General features: G+C 53.1%; 1 protein-coding gene across 1 annotated transcript in view; it reads right to left on the bottom strand.

The window, feature by feature from the left end:
* Positions 1–20,084, bottom strand: part of RASAL2 (RAS protein activator like 2) — a 264,537-nt gene that overhangs the window by 53,071 nt on the left and 191,382 nt on the right. Inside the window, 1 exon segment of the mRNA XM_056107324.1 lies at positions 13,926–14,032. Within this exon segment, the coding sequence (XP_055963299.1) occupies positions 13,926–14,032 (107 nt within the window).

The following is a 20,084-nucleotide window of genomic DNA, read 5'->3' as shown; positions in this document are numbered from 1 at the left end:
TGGACTATTGCTCCACCCCTGAGATTCTTCTTTTTTTTTTTCCCTCTCTATTTTTGGGTCCCACCCGGCGATGCTCAGGGCTGACTCCTGGCTCTGCACTCAGGAATCACTCCTGGCGGTGCTCGGGGGACCCTCAGGGATGCTGGGGATCGAACCCGGGTCGGCTGCTTGCCAGGCAAATGCCCCCTCCCCCCGGTGTACTATCATTCCGGCCCACCTCTGAGATTATTTTTTTTCTTTTAGGGTCCCACCCGCAATGCTCAGGGCTGACTCCTGTCTCTGCACTCAGGAATCACTCCTTGGCGGTGCTCGGGGGACCCTATGGGATGCTGGGGATCGAACCCAGGTCAGCTGCATGCCAGGCCAACGCCCTCCCCGCTGTGCCACCGCTCCAGCCCCTCAGCGAGGCTTTTGCACAAGACCACACACCAGTCTCACACAGTCTCCTGGCCTGTACTTCTTTTTATTATTACTATTATTATTATTATTATTTTTTGCTCGAGCGGGCCCAGTAACATCTCCATTGGAGACTTTGTTGTTACTGTGTCTGGCATATCGAATACTCTCGGTAGCTTGCCGGGCTCTCCGAGAGGGGCGGAGGAATCGAACTCGGGTCGGCCATGTTGGCCGCTTGTGAGGCGAACGCCCTACCCGCTGTGCTATCGCAGGGGCTCCCGGCAAGCTACCGAGAGTATTCGATATGCCAGACACAGTAACAACAAAGTCTCCAATGGAGACGTTACTGGGCCCGCTCGAGCAAATCGACGATCAACGGGAGGGCCTTTACCTTTTACCTATATTATTATTTTTTGGGGGGTCACACCTGGCGATGCTCAGGGGTTCCTCCTGGCTCTGCACTCAGGAGTTACTCCTGGTGGTGCTCAGGGGACCCTATGGGATGCTGGGGATCGAACCCAGGTCGGCCACGTGCCCGGCAAACGCCCTCCCCGCTGTGTTATCGCTCCGGCCCCACCTCTGAGATTCTTGGTCGCCAAACCCAGATGGAATCTGACTTTCCTCCTCTCCCTCCCTCAGAAATGAAAGAGCATCTATTCTTTATTTACTGGGGGCTTGTGACCAATGTGGCAGTGCTCACAGGGTCCTTGCTGGCTCTGTGCTCAGGGGCCGCTCCCTGGAGTTACTCGGGGACCACGTAAAACCGCAGATTCGCACCCGGGTGGGCTGTGCGCAGGAGTCTGAGCCCCGACCTCTGTCCTCAGCCCCTGTCCCGGGGTGCCCGAGCCGGGAGCCAGCCCTGTCAGCACAAGTGACGTATTCCCACACTCCCTGTTGCGACTCTTCACTGCATCTGCCGGGATCTCAGAGTGTCACTCCCGCCCGAACACTAGGCTGCTTATTCTACATGCGGTGTGTCGTGGGGGTTGGTGCCAGGGGGCCACCGCACAGAATTTGGGTTGACAAGAGAAGCAACAGCCACCGGAACAGTCACTGTGGGGCTGGAGCTATAGTACACCGGGGAGGGCATTTGCCTTGCACGCGGCCGACCCGGGTTCGATCCCCAGCATCCCATCGGATCACCGCCAGGAGTGATTGCTGAGTGCAGAGCCAGGAGGCAGCCCTGAGCATCGCTGGGTGGGACCCAAAAAGCAAAACTAACAAACAAACAAAACAAACAAATAAAAAAAATGCTTGCTGTGATGCCCGCTAAGGCCCCTCCATCACGAGGAAGATGCATTGTCTCCCCGCAAAGTCAGGGTGCCGGGTCTCAGGGGGATGGACCCAGGAGAGGGTGTGGATGGAATCATCCCAAGACCCCTGGAGCCAGCACCTGGCGCACAATGGCTTCTTTCTGGGACCCCTGATGCCACCCCCAACGCTGAGCCAGAAACTCACCCGGCGCCCGCCCCTGGCGCTCTCTGCTCCGTCTGCCCTCAAGTAACTTACTCTGGGAGCGGGGCTGCAACTCGGCTGTGGGATTGGGCGTCACGAGAGAGCGGCCGCCACCTTTCCCGGGCCCCTGGCAAATGCGGCTGGCCGTGACAGTCGCGGGGATGGGAAGCTGCCGTCTGGAGCAACCCCTGAGGACCGTCCCTGGCTAGCGGGGCTGCCTGGTGACGGGGAACAAGCGGCTGCTACGCAACCGAGCTCCCGGAGAGACTCAGTTCCCGGGGGGCACGGAGGGGGGCCCTCGCCCCCAGCCCCGGTCCTGCGTTCAGGCTTCCCCGCCTGGAGAAGAGGGTCACACAATTCCCAGAGACAAGCCCCTTCTGACGGCGTCTCTCTAGAGCAGCGTTGCCCACTGCCGGCCAGACAGGACCCAGGTGAGGCCGGCCGCAGCCGGGCGGAAGTCCAGTGCCATCAGGAAGCAAATCTTGGACTCCTGCATCGGCTGCAGTTTCCAGGCACCAGGATTACCTGCCAGGTGTGTGTGTGTGTGTGTGTGTGTGTGTGTGTGTGTGTGTGTGTGTGTACTCCTGCATCTACTACAGTTTCCAGGCACCAGGATTACCTGCCAGGTGTGTGTGTGTGTGTGTGTGTGTGTGTGTGTGTGTGTACTCCTGCATCAGCTGCAGTTTCCAGGCACCAGGATTACCTGCCAGGTGTGTGTGTGTGTGTGTGTGTGTGTGTGTGTGTGTGTACTCCTGCATCAGCTGCAGTTTCCAGGCACCAGGATTACCTGCCAGGTGTGTGTGTGTGTGTGTGTGTGTGTGTGTGTGTGTGTGTACTCCTGCATCAGCTGCAGTTTCCAGGCACCAGGATTACCTGCCAGGTGTGTGTGTGTGTGTGTGTGTGTGTGTGTGTGTGTGTGTGTACTCCTGCATCAGCTGCAGTTTCCAGGCACCAGGATTACCTGCCGTGTATGTGCGTGCGTGTGTGTGTGTGTGTGTGTGTGTGTACTACTGCATGGCTGCAGTTTCCAGGCACCAGGATTACCTGTTAGGGTGTGTGTGTGTGTGTGTGTACTCCTGCATCGGCTGCAGTTTCTAGGCACCAGGATTACCTGCCAGGTAGGTGTGTGTGTGTGTGTGTGTGTGTGTGTGTGTGTGTGTGTGTGACAGATAAACGACTCCCCTCCTGGCTCTCTGGGATCCGGGCGCCCCATCAATGATCAATGGGAACTAAAACCCAATGGGGGAAATGGAATGAGTAGGACAAAGATGCAGGAAATGCGTTTCTAGGCGAGAGATTAACAACAAAGCAACAAGGAAATGGGAAGAGATTTGCCAAGAGATTTGGAGTTCCTAAGTGGATCACTTCTCCTCTAGTGGGCATTTACCAATTTATTTATTTATATTGCTTTTTTCGGAGAGCCCGGCAAGCTACCGAGAGTATTCGATATGCCAGACACAGTAACAACCAAGTCTCCAATGGAGACGTTACTGGGCCCGCTCGAGCAAATCGACGATCAACGGGAGGGCCTTTACCTTTACCTTTACCTTTTTTGGGTCACACCCGGAGATGCTCAGGGCTGACTTCTGGTTCATGCACTCAGGAATTACTCCTGGTGGTGCTTGGGGGACCCTGTGGGATGCTGGGAATTGAACCCAGGTCGGCCGCGTGCAAGGCCAACGCCCTCCCCGCTGTGCTATGGCTCCAGCCCCTCTAGTGAGGGGTTTTGTTTGTTTTTTTTTTTTTCTCTCTCCAAATTTAAGAGTCAGAGGGAAAAGGAAAAGATCCCCTCATTGATTACAATTGTTTTTCCAGTCCAGGACCAATGAATCAATCTTGTCACCTAGAACTCAGGGATCTGCATTTTTTTGAGACAAATCCAATGACTCTCCGGCATTAAAGTAAGATTTGGTTATAAAACCTTTGAATAGGCAAAAGCACAAAAAAAAATAACATCTTGGGAGGCACATTCTCCTGAATCAGATTTAATTTTCAGTATTTAATGTCACTGTCACTGTCCTCCCGTTGTTCATCGATTTGCTCGAGCGGGCACCAGTAACGTCTCCATTGTGAGACTTGTTGTTACTGTGTTTGGCAGATCGAATACGTCACGGGGAGCTTGCCAGGCTCTGCCATGCAGGCGAGATACTCTCAGTAGCTTGCCGGGCTCTTCGAGAGGGGCGGAGGAATCGAACTCGGGGTGGCCGCGTCGGCCGCGTGCAAGGCAAATGCCCTACCCGCTGTGCTCTCGCTCCTTTAATATTAATGTTGGAATTATTTTTAACAGCACTGTCATTTATGTTGATGCTACTATTTTAAAGTAGAAATCTTACTGGTGAGATTATTTTGAAATAGAGAAGTAAATTGTGTGTTTACATTCGAAAATATAACATGCTCTAATTGTTAGAATAATATGCTTACAAGTTACGACTCCCTAGGGAGACCAGGAGAAATACAGAACACAATTTCTACCCGGTTCTTTTTGTCTGATTTCTTCTTCTTCTTCTTCTCTTCTTCTTCTCTTCTTCTTTTCTTCTTCTTCTTCTTCTTCTTCTTCTTCTTCTTCTTCTTCTTCTTCTTCTTCTTCTTCTTCTTTTTTTTTTTGCTTTTTGGGCCACACCCAGCGATGCACAGGGGTTTCTCCTGGCTCATCCGTTCAGGAATTACTCCTGGCGGTGCTCAGGGGCCCATATGGAACTCTGGGAATCGAACCCGGGTCGGCCGCATGCAAGACAAATGCCCTCCCCGCTGTGCTATTGCTCCAGCCCCATTTGTCTGATTTCTTTTCTTTTATTCTTTGGTGTCAGGAATCAAAATTTCTTTGGTTTCTTCTTCTTCTTCCTCCCTCCCCCCCCCCCTTTTTGCTTTTGCTTTTTGGGTCACATCCGGCGATGCTCAGGGGTTACTCCTGGCTCTGCACTCAAGGACTCACTCCTGGCGGTGCTCAGGGGACCCTAGGGGATGCTGGGAATCGAACCCAGGTCGGCCGCATGCAAGACAAATGCCCTCCCCGCTGTGCTATTGCTCCAGTCCCATTTGTCTGATTTCTTTTCTTTTATTCTTTGGTGTCAGGAATCAAAATTTCTTTGGTTTCTTCTTCTTCTTCCTCTCTCTCTCTCTCTCTCTCTCTCTCTCTCTCTCTCTCTCCCTCTCTCTTTTTGCTTTTGCTTTTTGGGTCACATCTGGCGATGCTCAGGGGTTACTCCTGGCTCTGCACTCAAGGACTCACTCCTGGCGGTGCTCAGGGGACCCTAGGGGATGCTGGGAATCGAAACCAGGTCGGTTGCGTGCAAGGCAAATGCCCTCCCTGCTGTACTATCATTCCGACCCACATATCTCTTATATATATATTTTTAATTTTCATTAGTAAAACACCATGAGGTACAGTTGTAGACTTACAAATTTTTGTGCTTGGGTTTCAGTTATTCAATGATCATGTACCCATCCCTCCACCAGCGCCCATCCTCCACCACCACGGGTCCCAGCATCCCTCCCACTCTCCCCCACCCCCCATATCTCTTTTAAAACACGAAGGTTACTGAGTTATTACTGACCTAAGGCAAAATTTCCTCTACATTTTTAAAAATAATTTATTTATTTATTGAATCACTATGGGAAAAGTCACAGAGCTTTCAGGTTTAGGTCTCAGTCATGCAAATATCAAACACATTTCCCTTTACCAAACTTATTTTTAACCGCGAACCCCAATAGAACCCCACCTCCCACCCCTCCCAATTCCTGTGAGGCAGATGAGTTCTAGTTAACACTCTGTCTACTTTGACTAGATTCACTGTTTCGATAAAGGATGCACCATTATTATTTAGAGTTTACGACCCCCCCCCAAATCAGACATGCTGAAAAAGCGTTGTGAAATGATTTGCTTTCTACAGCTGGGTTTTAAGAATTAAATGATGTCGCGCGGTTTTGGATTTCTGTTATTCTACTTATTAACCCTGGAAGTATTTCTATTAAAAGTTAGATAGTTAAGAGATTGGTTTCTGTGCTCTGGAGTCATGGCCGTGCGGGAGAGCCGCTCGTGGGGGGCAACTGGTGACCTCGGTCGGGCGTGAAGGACGGGCCAGAACGCCCCCCTTCCCGTGAGGTCCCTGCCGCCCCCACCCCCGGCTCAAACCTGCTATCCACAAGGCTCCCGTGCGGCCGCCACCTTTCTTTCCAGAGAGGAGAGGGCGAAAAATTTCCTCTACTTAACTGTGTTTTTTTGTTGCAAGCTGACCACTGTTTACCACTGAGCCACTGAATATTTCTATCACCACCAAAATTTCACCATGCTCTCTCCATCCAATTCTGCCAATTATCCTGAGTCCCTAGAAGACACTATCTGATCTGTTCTATAGTTTTATCTTATCCAGAATGATACAAATGTGCTATTATGAAGACTGGTGCCTTTTTTCCCCTCATCATGTTATATCTGAAATTTATTTATTGCTTATGTTGGGTTGGAACGATAGCCCAGTGGGTAGGGCATTTGCCTTGCACACAGCCGACCCGGGTTTGATTCCTCCGCCCCTCTCGGAGAGCCCGGCAAGCTACCAAGAGTATCCCGCCCGCATGGCACAGCCTGGCAAGCTCCCTGTGGCGTATTCGAGATGCCAAACACAGTAACAACAAGTCTCACCATGGAGACGTTACTGGGTCCGCTCGAGCAAATCGATGAACAACGGGAGGACAGTAATATAGTGATACTCCTGTCACACATAGACATAGACACACACACACACACACACACATATACATATATAAATATATAAAACATTTAAGTTTGTTTATTCATATTCCAACTGACGGACATCTGGGTTGTTTCCTATTTGGGTCCATTAAGAATAAATTTGCTTTAAAAATTTGTGAACAAAAGCTTTATGTGAACATATGGTTGGAGTTTTATTTTTTAATGGCAACTCTTTAAAGAGACTAAGATGTTAACGAGACGGAGTGAGGGTAGGCTCTTGGGATAGGGAGAGATCCTCCATTTTCCCCTAGATATTTGGAATAATTTTAGCTTTACAGAAGATCTGGGAATAGGGGCTGGAGAGATAGCACAGTGGGGAGGGCGTTTGCCTTGCATGCAGCCTACGGGTTGAATCCCTGGCATCCCGAAGGGCCCCCCGGAGCACCACCAGGAGTAATTCCTGAGTGCAGAGCCAGGAGGAAACCCTGAGCATCACTGGATGTGGCCCCAAAATTTAAAAAAAAATACCTGAAAACACAACCAGGGAAGGTACCAGACAGCAGAGATCACAAAACACATTTTTTTTTTTTTTGCAGGGGCGGTAACACCCGGCGATGCTCAGGGCTGACTCCTGGCTCTGCGCTCAGGGATCACTCCTGGCGGTGCTCGGGGGACCTTATGGGATGCCGGGGATCGAACCCGGGTTGGCGTGCTATCGCTGTGCTATTCCCATGACTTTGTTTTTGCGGGTGTGTGTGTGTGTGTGTGTATGTGTGTACTGTGATTTTTTTTTTTTTTTGGTTTTTTGTTTTGTTCTGTTTTTGGGTCCCACCCAGCGATGCTCAGGGCTGACTCCTGGCTCTGCCCTCGGGAATCACTCCTGCTGGTGGCTCGGGGGACCCTATGGGATGTCGGGGATCGAACCCCGGTCGGCTATATGCAAAGTTAAGAGCCCTCTTCGCTGTGCTATCGCTCAGGCCCCTCATTCCTCTCTCTGGGCCATATTCAGCACGCGTGTTCAATCAACACGCATCAGCTGATGTGGGTTGTGACAGGCAAACTATTAGGAACTATTAGGAACTATCACTGTATCACTGTCCTCCCTGTCCTCCCGTTGTTCATCGATTTGCTTGAGCGGGCCCAGTAACGTCTCATTTTCAGACTTGTTGTGACTATGTTTGGCATATTGAACATGTCACGGGGAGCTTTCCAGGCTTTGCCGTGCGGGTGAGAAACTCTCGGTAGCTTGCCGGGCTCTCCGAGAGGGGCGGAGGAATCGAACCCGGCTGGGCCGGGCTGGCTGCGTGCAAGGCAAACGCCCTACCGCTGTGCTGTCGCTCCATCGAGTTCATCAAGAGAGCTGAGGATATATCCCCTACTGTCTAGGTGGGGAAGCTCAGAGTTCTCAGAGCAAAACCAGACGTGGGGTCCACAGAAGAAACGGGGGGACTGGGGCTGGAGCGGTAGCACAGCAGGTAGGGCATTGGCCTTGCACGCAGCTGACCTGGGTTCGATCCCCAGCATCCCATATGATCTCCTATGCACTGCCAGGAGTGATTTCTGAGAGCAGAACCAGAAGTAACCCCTGTGCATTGCCAGGTGTGACCCAGAAAGAAAAAAAAAAAAGAAACGGGGGGACTTCAGGGTCCCCAGCTTCCAGCTCGCCCACCGCAGAATGTGGCAATGAAGGAAGATGGCATGAAGGGGGGATGATTGGAATTGAGGGGCCAAATCGAAGGACGAGAACGTCCCCCCTCCTCCACCCAGGGATGAACTCCTGGGGCTTCTCGTGGGTGCCTGAAAAAGCATCAGAGAAAAGCATGTGAGAGATGTCGCCTGTCTGGGCTGGAGCGACAGTACAGTGGGGAGGGCGTTTGCCTTGCACACGGCCGACCCGGGTTCGATCCCCGGCATCCCATAGGGTTCCCCGAGCACCACCAGGAGTTATTCCTGAGTGCAGAGCCAGGAGTAACCCCCGAGCAATGCTGAGTGTGACCGAAAAAGGAAAAAAAAAAAAAAGAGACGCCGCCCATCCTCAGGGGAGACTGGCTAGATGATTTTAATTGAAGTTTCCCCACCTAATTTCCAGGGTTCTAAGAATAAGAGAATCACAGGTGGAAAAGGACCTTAGAGTCTACTAGTTGCTTTAAAAAAAAATACCATTCTTACTGCCTAGAGAGAAATGAAACGTGCCTAAAAAAAAAATCCATATTATAGAAATGGTCATGAGCACACGGCAGAAAGGAAACCATCGCGGTGGGCCCGACTCTCACTGGAGAGGCTATTTTTTTTTTCTTTGTTTCAGCAGCATATAATGAAAACGCTACCACTGTGGCAAGTGTTTTTATGAGGCACATTATGTGACCTTCAGAGGTTCTTTTCTTTTTTTTCTTTTTTTTTTTTTTTTGCTTTTTGGGTCACACCCGGCGATGCTCAGGGGTTACTCCTGGCTCATGCACTCAGGAATTGCCCCTGGCGGTGCTCAGGGGACCATATGGGGTGCTGGGAATTGAACCTGTGTCGGTCATGTTGGCTGCATGCAAGGCAAACGCCCTACCCGCTGTGCTATTGCTCCAGCCCCGGTTCTTTTCTTTTTTAATAGAACTTTTCAACTTATCTAATCGGGTCCTTCTCTTTTTTTAAAATTTTTTTTTTATTTTTTGGCTTTTTGGGTCATACTGGCGTTGCACAGGGGTTAGTCCTGGCTCATGCACTCAGGAATTACTCCTGGCGGTGCTCAGAGGACCATATATGGGATGCTGGGAATCGAACCCGGGTTGGCCATGTGTAAGGCAAACGCCCTACCCGCTGTGCTATCCTCCAATCCCTTCAGAGGCTCTTTACCGTTTTTTTTTTCTTTTTTGGGTCATTCCCAGCGATGCTCAGGAGTTTTTCCTGGCTCTGCACTCAGGAATCACTCCTGGCGGTGTTCGGGGGACCCTATGGGATGCTGGGAATTGAACCCGGGTCGGCCGCGTGCCAGGCCAATGCCCTCCCTGTTGTATTATACCTTCAGCTCCTAATTTCCATGTTTCTAAGGCAACTGACTTTGCTTTTTGAGCAAAAATACAGGCACCCACATATGAACAAGTGGGTCCTCAATCCATAGTGCTGCCTGTTTTCAAATGTCCAAATAAACCTATTGGAGGGAGATACATTCCTTCCTCCCTCCCTCCCTCCCTCCCTCCCTCCCTCCCTCTCTCCCTCCTTCCTTCCCCTCTTCTCTCTCTCTCTTTCTTTTTTGGTTTGGGGCACACTCAGCAGTGTTCAGGGCTCGGGCTGACTCCTGGCTCTGTGCTCAGGAATCCCTCCTGGCGGTGCTCGGGGGACCCTATGGGATGCCGGGGATTGAACCCGGGTCACACACCCAAGGGGCAACAGCTTGTTCCTGGGATGGTCCCCGCATTCGTGGGGCACCCATAGGAGGGCTCTGGGACTCTGCCTGAGGTGCTGGGTCTCACTGAATCCTCAGCACCCAAGCTCACGGTTGCCTCCACTTCCTTTATTTATTTATTTATTTATGCATGCTTTTTGGGTCCCACCTGGCAATGCTCAGGGCTGACTCCTGGCTCTGCGCTCGGGGATCATTCCTGGCGGTGTTCGGGGGACCCTATGGGATGCTGGGGATCGAACCTGGATCGAACCTGGGTCAGCCGCATGCAAGGCCAACGCCCTCCCCGCTGTGCTCCAGCCCCTGGAAGAGAAGCTTGACTGTCTGGGTCCCTTGGAGGTCCGCAAACACATTCAATGGGCGAGTCTCTGGCCACTTCCTGGTGAACCCTAAGTGACTGTCAGGAGTTTGACCTGGGTCAGAGAGACAGACATAGCGAATACTGTTTACTGTGCATGGGGCCAGCCCGGGTTCAAGCCACGTTTCCTACTTTTCAGGACATTTATCATTCAAATACTTTAAAATGATCCCCAGGGCTGGAGCGATAGTACTGAAATGGGGAGGGCATTTGCCTTGCACGCGGCCGACCCGGGTTCGATTCCCAGCATCCCATAGGGTCTCCCGAGCACCGCCAGGACTGATTCCTGAGTGCATGAGCCAGCAATAACCCCTAAGCATCGCCAGGTGTGACCCAAAAAGCGAAAACAAAACAAAACAAAACAAAACACAATGCCCGTTCTGATTCCAAAATGACTGAAAGGAAGAGTTACTATCTCCTGTCTGCGGACTCTTCTCTCGTTTCCTTTCCTCATTTCCTGTGTTTTATTTTCTTATTCTTACACCGGGAGGAGATATTTTGACAGAGATTGTGAGTCCCGGTTGGACGCTACATACACACCCATTCACAGACAAATAGGAATTCACACTCTCCCTTTGGGGAGATGCAAGAATTGATTTTCACTCAGGGCAGGGGGTCGGGAGAGAGAAGGAAGAAGACTGGCCCGGGGATGTCCACGCAGCGGAGTGAGACGGTCGAGTGCAGCCTCATCACAACAGCAGTGAAGAACCAGGGGAGATAACTGGGACATCGGGGAAGGTGCGACATCCCTCAGGGCCGGGTCTGACCCTGGGCATCTCAAAGGGTCCCACGAGCACCGCCAGGAGTGACTGCTGGGTGTGGCCTTGATCATCCCCCAAAGTAACCAAACCAAAAACTGGGTTCTAGCCCGGAGTCCCCGTAATTCTCTGACACTCTCCAAAGTTGTATCGCGGCCGGAGTGGAGTCTGGGAACATGCAGGGGACACTGGCCTGCACTGCGTGGACACCAGGTTTTCTGTCACATCCACCCTAGAAAAATAAGACCCGACTCCGAGCTTCCCAAAGCGTCTGTTCAGAACAGCGTGGGGGCCACTGGCCCGGCCCTCAGGGAGGATGCCCTGTGGCTGTCCCCGGGAACTTAAGACGCATCTCCGTGAGTCTCTCAATGCTTTGGTTTGCTCTGACGAAGTCTGCAGAGGTTTTTTCTCTTTTTTAATTAAAAAATATTTTTTAATTTAAAAAAATTTAATTTTAATTTTTTTAATAATAAAAAATTTTTAATTAATTTTTTTTTTTGCGTCACACCTGGTGATGCTCTGGTTTTCTCCTGACTCTGCACTCAGGAATCACTCCTGGTGGTGTTCGGAGGACCCTATGGGATGCCGGGGATCGAACCCGGATTGGCCGTGTGCAAGGCATATGCCCTTCCCGTTTTGCTATCGCTCCAGCCCCAACCCGTGTCAGCCTGGGGCACATGAATCACGGTGACCTTTCCAGAAACATCATTCCCGGGATGATGAGTGTGAGATCTGCCTTAGCTGGCCACTTTCTGCAGGAGGAGAAGCGGATTCTCTGTCCCTCCGACTCTGGATCTGAAAACACCAACCATGACCCGCAGGCTCTGGCCGGCCATGGGCCCAGGATGAGCAATGATAAGGCCACTATTCCCCCCAGATCGACTCGGGCTTCTCACATGCCACAGGTAAGGTGGCGTCACTAGCTGTGATGGCCATTTCCTTAGGGAAATGAGGGGAGAGGAGATGGAGTTTGCCTTGCATGTGACTAACCCGGGTTCGATCCCCAGCATCCCCTACGGTCCCCAAAGCACCACCTGGAGTGATTCCTAAGTGCAGAGCCAGGAGGAACCCCTGAGTATCACCGGGTGTGATTCAAAAATCCAATACAAACACACAAGAAAAACCCGGATATTTAATAACTCCGTCAGAAATACTGGATAAGAATATTCATCTAACACTTGCCTATGATCTTCAAACTTTAAAACAACAACAACAGGGGCTGGAGCCATAGCACAGCGGGGAGGACGTTTGCCTTGCACGCGGCCAACCTGGGTTCGAGTCCCAGCATCCCATAGGGTCCCCTGAGCACCGCCAGGAGTGATTCCTGAGTGCAGAGCCAGGAGTAATCCCTGTGCATTGCCAGGTGTGACCCAAAAAGAAAAAAAAAAACCACGACGATGACAACAACAACAACAACAACAAAAAACTAAAAGCATTGGAAGAATCAGGCCTCCACCAACTCTGTAAGGTGTTGAGATACAACAGTGGAATTATCCCAAATTCTGCAATAAAACATTCGTTTTGGTGACACTGCCAAATTCAGTTTAGGCTGCGTGAAGTTCTCAGCTCCGTCTGAAAGAACACTGCAACTTTAAAATGAGCGTAAGGAGGGGCTGGAGCGATAGCCCAGCGGGGAGGGCGTTTGCCTTGCACGTGGTCGACCGGAGTTCGATCCCCGGCATCCCATAGGGTCCCCCGAGCCCCACCAGGAGTGATTTCTGAGCGCAGAGCCAGGAGTCAGCCCTGAGCATCGCCGGGTGGGACCCAAAAACCTCAAGAATAGACAAAAGAGAAAGAGCACTGGGAGAGCATCTTTTCCCTAACAGCAAAGTCACTGCATCCTCAAGTCTGGAAATCAACTTTCTCAGGGACGAAAACATGACTGAGAGTCAGCGGCAAGGCGATTCCTTAGCCATCCCGGAGTCACCGGATGAGTTAAAGCCCTGGGCACAGATGGGCAACCCAAAAGGGATAGTCAAACTGCCTCTGGCGGCGAGCAGGTCCCTGTTGTTGCCTGCACTGGCTGGTCCCAGGGGAGCCTGACAGGGAGTTTGTCCCAGGGTAAGCACTGAGCACTTGGGATGAGAACCCCCTACTGGGGCATTCTCTGATCACTGGCTCTGCAATATATATATTTTTTCTCCTTTGCTTTTTGGGTCACACCCAGTGATGTCCAGGGGCTACTCCTGGTTCTGCGCTCAGGAATCACTCTTGGCGGTGCTTGGGGGACCTTATGGGATGCCGGGGATCGAACCCGGGTCGGCTGCGTGCAAGGCCAACGCCCTCCCCGCTGTGCTATGGCCCCAGCCCCTCTGCAACATTTTTGTTTTCCCATCATTTTTCTTTCTTTTCAGGTCACACCTGGTGATGCTCAGGGGTTCCTCCTGGCTCTGCACTCAGGATCACTCCTGGCGGTGCTCGTGGAATCCTATGGGATGCTGGGGATCGAACCCGGGTCGGCCGTGTGCAAGGCCAACGCCCTCCCCGCTGTGCTATTGCTCTGGCCCTGCTCTGTGACTTTATGATCTGCCTCTGTTTCTGCCCAGCTGTGCTGGGAAAAAAAAAAAAAAGGAAAATCAAAACCCTGGTCCTAAGATGGACAAAACCGAAACAACACCCCCAGACTCTCCTCCCTGCCCCCCCAAACCCTGTTATCAGAAACGAGCCTCGTTGTACCAGAGCTGGGGAGAGGCCACTCCACACGTGCTGGCCCGGGCATTGGGACTTCACATCTCCAGTTATGAATTTCGGGGACAGGCTTCAAGTCAAACTAACTCCCCTCCCCCAACTAAATGCCCACCGAGAGACTTCCGAGGCGCATGTAGTGGGGAACTGCCTCTGTGCGTGAGGACACACGATTTGGGGAGAAATGAAACTTACTGGGACTTTGAAGGGCGACGTGTTCACCGGGTCCATGGAGCTGGGCTTCTCGGAGGTGCTGGTCCCTGAGATACTCCGTCGGCGGGGGGATCTCTCTGCCGGCACCTCTGCGGGGGACGAGAGAAACATCATCAGGGACCCCAAACGTCACATCTCCAAACTGCAACATTGTTATGTTATAATTATTGTTATTATTATTTTTGCATTACACCAAAGATGCTCAGGGCTGACTCCTGGCTCTGCATTCTTGGCAGTGCACGGGGGACCCTATAGAATGTTGGGGATCGAACCTGGGTGCAAGGCAAACGCCCTCCCTGCTGTACTATTGTTCCAGCCCCTACTGCCTTTTTTTTTTAAGGAAAAAAAAAGGAAAGAAAGAAAGAAAGAAAGAAAGAAAGAAAACACCCCAACCCAACTTGCTTTAAAGGCGCATGCGTGCTCTCTCCAAGTCACTGCATCCCGTCTGGGGGCAGCTGAACCCTCAGACCCCAGGGAGATGCCGTGCAGACGTTAGGTGCAGAGAAAAAGCATTTCCTCTGACTTAGGCTGCATGCCCAGAAGTGCACTTGGGGACGTGCCCCTCACGCTGCAGGAGCCGACTCACTGCCTGCTCGGCACCCCGGGAGTTAACAGAACCCGGGGGCGGGAGGTGGGGGTACGGGGGGGGGGGGGACCCGCTGGTTGGCGGGAACACAATCCGGTCTAGTGTTCCACGGGGCTTGGTGGCGTTGGCTCCGAGGTCAGAGGTCAGCTCCGGGAAGAGGCTGATCCACCAGACGGCAGCCGAGGGACTTCCATGCCGAGGCAGATACAAAAATAGAAACGCTTCTCCTTGTTCCGGCGAGCCGACCTTAGCATGAGCCGGCCCGGACTCCTCAATCTGTTCAGACGACCTACAAAAGCTGCACGTTTTTGGCAAAGGGCGGCGAGAGCCTCCGAGCGGATGCCTGGACGCTAGCACAAGGTTCCCTCCCCATCTCGCGTCGGTAACTGCACGGAGGTTCCCTCCCCATCTCGCATCGGTAACTGCACGGGCACGGAATGCACACACCGAACACACACACCGAACACACGCACACACACACACAGACGCAGAGGATACCTTTATCACAGCCGCTCCCCATCTCCCGTCCGCGGGCAGACACGGCATCCGGTTCCTCAGAGAACCCGAGGCAATCTCAGCGTGGACCGGGGAAAGGAAAGCCCCACGCCCCAAACCCCCAAGCCGAAGCAAAGTATCTGGATCCTCTTGCAGGTCTTGAGGGAGGGGGAGAAAACCGAGACGCTGGAGCCTGGCATTTTGGCTGCTGCTGCTGCTGCGTCTCTGACAGAAAGGTGCAGCTCAAACTTCCATTTGCTGCTGCGGCGCCTCCGACAAAGATGCAGTTCAAACTTCCATTCCTGGCCTCCCGGCCCCTGGGCTCCACGCTACTCCCACTTCAGAGCCGGCGTTTTCCTCTCGCTCACTCGCTCTGTCTCGCTCGGCCCCCTCCCTCTCCTCCAGCTTGCAGTGAAAGCAGCATACGGGGCTGCGGCTCTTCAATCAATCCTCCCGGCTGCACATCCTCATCAGTTAACTTCAGGCGATTAGCAGGCGCCCAGCCACGACCTCCCTCAGTTACAGAAGAATCTCGCTGCTGCAGGAAACTGCATCGGCCGAGACTGAGATTCGGGCTGTGCCCAGAGGACCCTATTTCACGACGACCCGGGAACGCACGCCCCTCTCGGAGCCCTCCGGGGAAAAAAGCCCCTTCGAAGGTGCCTGCACTGCCCATCTCGCTGCGTACTGGACACTGATTTTCTTCCCATGACTAAATGTGCCCACTCCCTGACATCCTGACCCAAGAGACGCGACAAACGGCAACCTGGCCGAGCATCGCGCCTGTCCCTGTCCCTTAGGGGCTGGGCAGGGTGACCATCAGGTCTCTTAACCCTCCGACCGCCAATGGTTCAACGCGCCCTCATGTCCAGAGCCGCCGCCGCCGGCAGTGGGCACACGTGACCAGGAAGGCAGCCCCTCAGAGAGAACAGCAACCTCATCGGCTGAAACCTCATCGTGCCTCAAAGGCACGGTACAAAGCAGGGAGTTTATTTTTTTTCTTTTTGGGTCACACCCAGGGATGCTCAGGGGTTACTCCTGGCTCATGCTCTCAGGAAAATCACTCCTGGCGGTGCTCGGGGGACACTATGGGATGCCGGGGATCGAACCCGGGCCAGCTATGTGCAAGGCAAACACCCTTCCCGCGGTTCTACTGCTCCAGCCCCACAAAGCAGGGATTTTTATTTTATTATTTATTTATTTATTCATTGCTTTTTGGGTCACACCCGGCGACGCACAGCGGTTCCTCCTGGCTCTGCACTCAGGAATCACTCCTGGCGGTGCTCAGGGGACCCTATGGGATGCGGGGGATTGAACCCAGGTCGGCTGCGTGCAAGGCCAACGTCCTCCCCATGGTACTATCACTCCAGCCCCGCAAAAGCAGAGATTTTAAACACCCCGGCTCGGCCCGCACGGGGACGAGACCCTCAGGTTTGCAGACCACGACGTGCACGAGTGATCCTCAAGTCAGGTGATTTCTGCCTGGAGTTGGGGGTGAGCGAGGAGAGGGGCTGGAGGCGGTGCTGGGAACCCCCTTTCTTCCTCCGCTGGTCACCTAGGCTCTGAGGACCGAGTCCCAGTGCCCGCTGCTGAACCGCCTTCTCTGGGGAACTGGCGGCGAAGGCGGGTGGAGAGAACAAACCCTTCCATTAGCCAGGAGGAAGAGAACTGGCCCCCAGTTTTCCACACTTTGCTTAAAACACGCTTAAGGACAAGAAGAAAGCTTTGCCTTCACTTCCTCCAAAGATCTAATCTGCGGCTGGCGCCAGGGGACAGCGGGGGGGGGGGGGGGGGGGGGGGGGGGGGGGGGGGGCGTTGGCCTTGCACGTGGCCGACTGGGGTTCCACCCCAGCATCCCACAGGGGCCCTGAGCTACCTCTTGCCAAGAAAAAAAAAAAACAAATCTAAACACCATCAATCACGATCATCCTGTTGTTTGTCGATTGCCTCGAGCAGGCCCCAGTAATGTCTCCTTCGTCCTAGCCCTGAGATTTTTAAAAAAAGTGCCACATTCAAGGCTCTTTCAGGGTTAGGAGAATGAGACCCATCATCGTTACTGGTATTTGGCATATTGGGGACGCCACGGGGAGTTTGCCAGACTCTGCCGTGTGGGCAGGTGACATCCGGTAGCCTGCCAGGTTGTCCAAAGTAAGAATAAGATAAACCCTCCACACACACTAGGTTTTTCCTGGGTTTCTTTCTGGGCTCCCTTGGCATTCCTTTGTTTAAACAACAACAACAACAACCACCATGAATGTCAACATTTCAACCTCAATAAATATACTGATCACTTTCACTATCACCCCGCTGTTCTTCAATTCGCTCCAGCGGGCCCAGTAACGTCTCCATTCGTCCCTGTCAAGTGCAAGTGTGGCCCGATGACATATTGGGGGCTCCTTCAGGGACAGGGGAATGAGGACCATTCATTGTTACTGTGTTTGGCATATCGAGTACGCCACGGGGAGCTTGTCAGGCTCTGCCGTGCGGGCGGGATACTCTCGGTAGCTTGCCGGGCTCTCCGAGACGGATGGAGGCTTTGGGGGCAGCCTCTAATCACCTTTACAGGTGTTCCCAGGCAGGTATAAAGGGGGTTATGATACTCTCAGTAGCTTGCCGGGTTCTCTGAGTGTGAGAACTAGAGAATAAGAGGTCACTTCCGGGAGCTTGGTTTGAAAGTCCCTGCATGGCCGTTGATGGGGTTACACGGCCGTTGGTGGGTGTAGCTGTCTAGCTACTGGAAGGTGGGGGAACTGGGTGGTATAATTATAATTAGAAATATAAAAAATAAATTATATTTATTATTATCACCCCACCCCCTTTAGATTCTCTTGGATCAGAGAAAACACTTCATAGCTTAAAAAACATTACTGGGTGGTTTTTAATTTAATTTAATTTTTTTTTTTTTTTTTTTTGCTTTTTTGGGCTGGAGCGATAGGGTGTTTGTCTTGCAAGCCGCCGGCCCAGCCAAGCCGGGTTCGAGGGCAAGCTACCGAGAATATTTCACCCTCACAGCAAACCCTGGCAAGCTACCCGAGACGTATTCGATACGCCAAACACAGTAACAACAAGTCTCACAATGGAGACATTACTGGGCCCGCTCGAGCAAATCGATGAACAACGGGAGGACAGTGCTACCGTTCTTTTTGAACCACGCCTAGCAATGCTCAGGGGTTCTTCCTGGCTCTGCACTCAGGGATCACTCCTGGCGGTGCTTGGGGGACCCTATGGGATGCCGGGGATCGAACCCCGGTCAGTAGGGTGCAAGGCAAACGCCCTCCCCGCTGTGCTATCGCTCCAGCCCCACGTTACTGGGTTTTAAAAGAAGAAACTACGTTGAAGTGGGAGAAAGGCAGGGAGATACCCACAGTGAGAGGGACTGTCACCCAGCTTATCTGTCTGTCCAGGCAGAAACCGCCCTGACCTGCCACGCGCCTGCACGTCCAGGAAATCTTCGATTTGATTCTAGTCCTTCAAGGCTGAGAGAGGAACATATCTTCGCAGGGACCAAGAGGTCGAGGGCGTCAGTAAGAAGTGGAAGTGAGATCCACCCAGGGGGACCCGGCTCCCCGGAACCCGTGGTCCCCACACTGAGCAGAACTCTGCTCCTTGGTTCCTGACGCAACACTTCTTCTTTTTTTCATCTTTTTGGGTCACACCCGGCGATGCTCAGGGAACCCTATGGGATGCCGGGGATCAAACCCGGTCGGCCACGTGCCAGGCCAACCGCACCCTTCCCGCCTCCCCCCCCCCCCCCCCCCGGCCGTGCTATCTCTCTGACCCCAATGTGGGATTTCTGCTGATTGGAAAGAAAGTCCAGCCTGGCGTCAAGAGGCCCAAATTTGATTGCCCCCTCCCTCCCCGCTAGGTGACACAGTGCCTGGTTCTTTCCCCCTGCCAGAACCCTGCCCCCTCATCTGCGTCTCACTGCCCTTTCTGACACCCAGGCCCGGGAGCAGGGCAGACAGCACGTGTCCACCTGCTGGAGTCCGTTCTCAGTCACTGTGTCTGGCCAGGAGGTAGTGAGGTTCTGCACCAAGCTGAGGTGGTGAGATTCTGCACCAAGCTGAGATGGTGAGGTTCTGCACCAAGCTGAGGCCCTCCACTGCAGTTCCAAGAGCAGTGCAGGACCTTGGCGCTTCACCCAGCAGTTCCCCGATGCCCGAGATCCCGTTTCACCCACCCAGCCCTGGCCGTGCTGCTGATCTGGGACCCTGAGACCAGCAAGCACAGGAGACAGGCGGGGTCGTGTGCTCGGATGCGCAGGGGAGACGGGGCATTTTGGGGACCCAGCGTTTGTGGTGGGCTCCGAAGCCGTTCCGATCTGGAGTGGAGCTGTGTGTGTGTTCCGGCTATGGTTCACCCCACAGGAGACCACCTTCCCTGGGCTCCAGAGAAGAGGAGGGACAGCCGGGGACCGAAAGGGGAGGAAGTCACTCCCCTAACTGCACCTCCAGTAATGGCATGAGGAAGCCCCCGAAAGAGCACCAAGGACAGAAAGAACTCCCGAACACCCTGGGCAGCGGGGGGCAGACGGCAGTGAGCAGGAGGAGAAGGTGCAGACCCCCCTGAAGGACCCAAGCCTGTTCCCAGGGAACCCTGATCATGGGGTGCAATGGCTTTCACCATGCCTGAGAGAGAGAGAGATGCCTGGAGTAATAAATGAGATTGAAGTCATCAGGGATGTCACTGTGTTTGGGAGGAGGGACACGTCCATCAGATTTATGGAGCGCTGGCTTCCAAAGGGCTCTGCAAACGCCACCAACAAGAGAGTGAAGTCATACTTTGTCATCAGCAACTGACATGGCGAGCCTCTAGGTCCCGCCCCATCAGTCTCGCCCCGTTCGAGCACAGACACCGAGCTGTGATGTCAACGGCTCAACTCCAGTGCCCTGAATTCAAATCATATCTGTCATTTTCATTGTGGGGCTGGGGGGGGGGCAGCGCAGGGGATCAAACCCAGGTTCTCACATACACATCACACTGGGCACATACACTCTGCCCTGGACTATACCTCGATCCCTTTCTACCACATTTTTTTTCTTTTTGAGTCACACCCGGCG

The sequence above is a fragment of the Sorex fumeus genome, unplaced genomic scaffold, assembly GCF_029834395.1.
Source record: "Sorex fumeus unplaced genomic scaffold, SorFum_2.1 ptg000161l, whole genome shotgun sequence".
NCBI lineage: Eukaryota > Metazoa > Chordata > Mammalia > Eulipotyphla > Soricidae > Sorex > Sorex fumeus.
The sequence above is the reverse complement of the archived record's forward strand: the minus strand, read 5'-3'. Positions and strand labels throughout refer to the sequence as shown.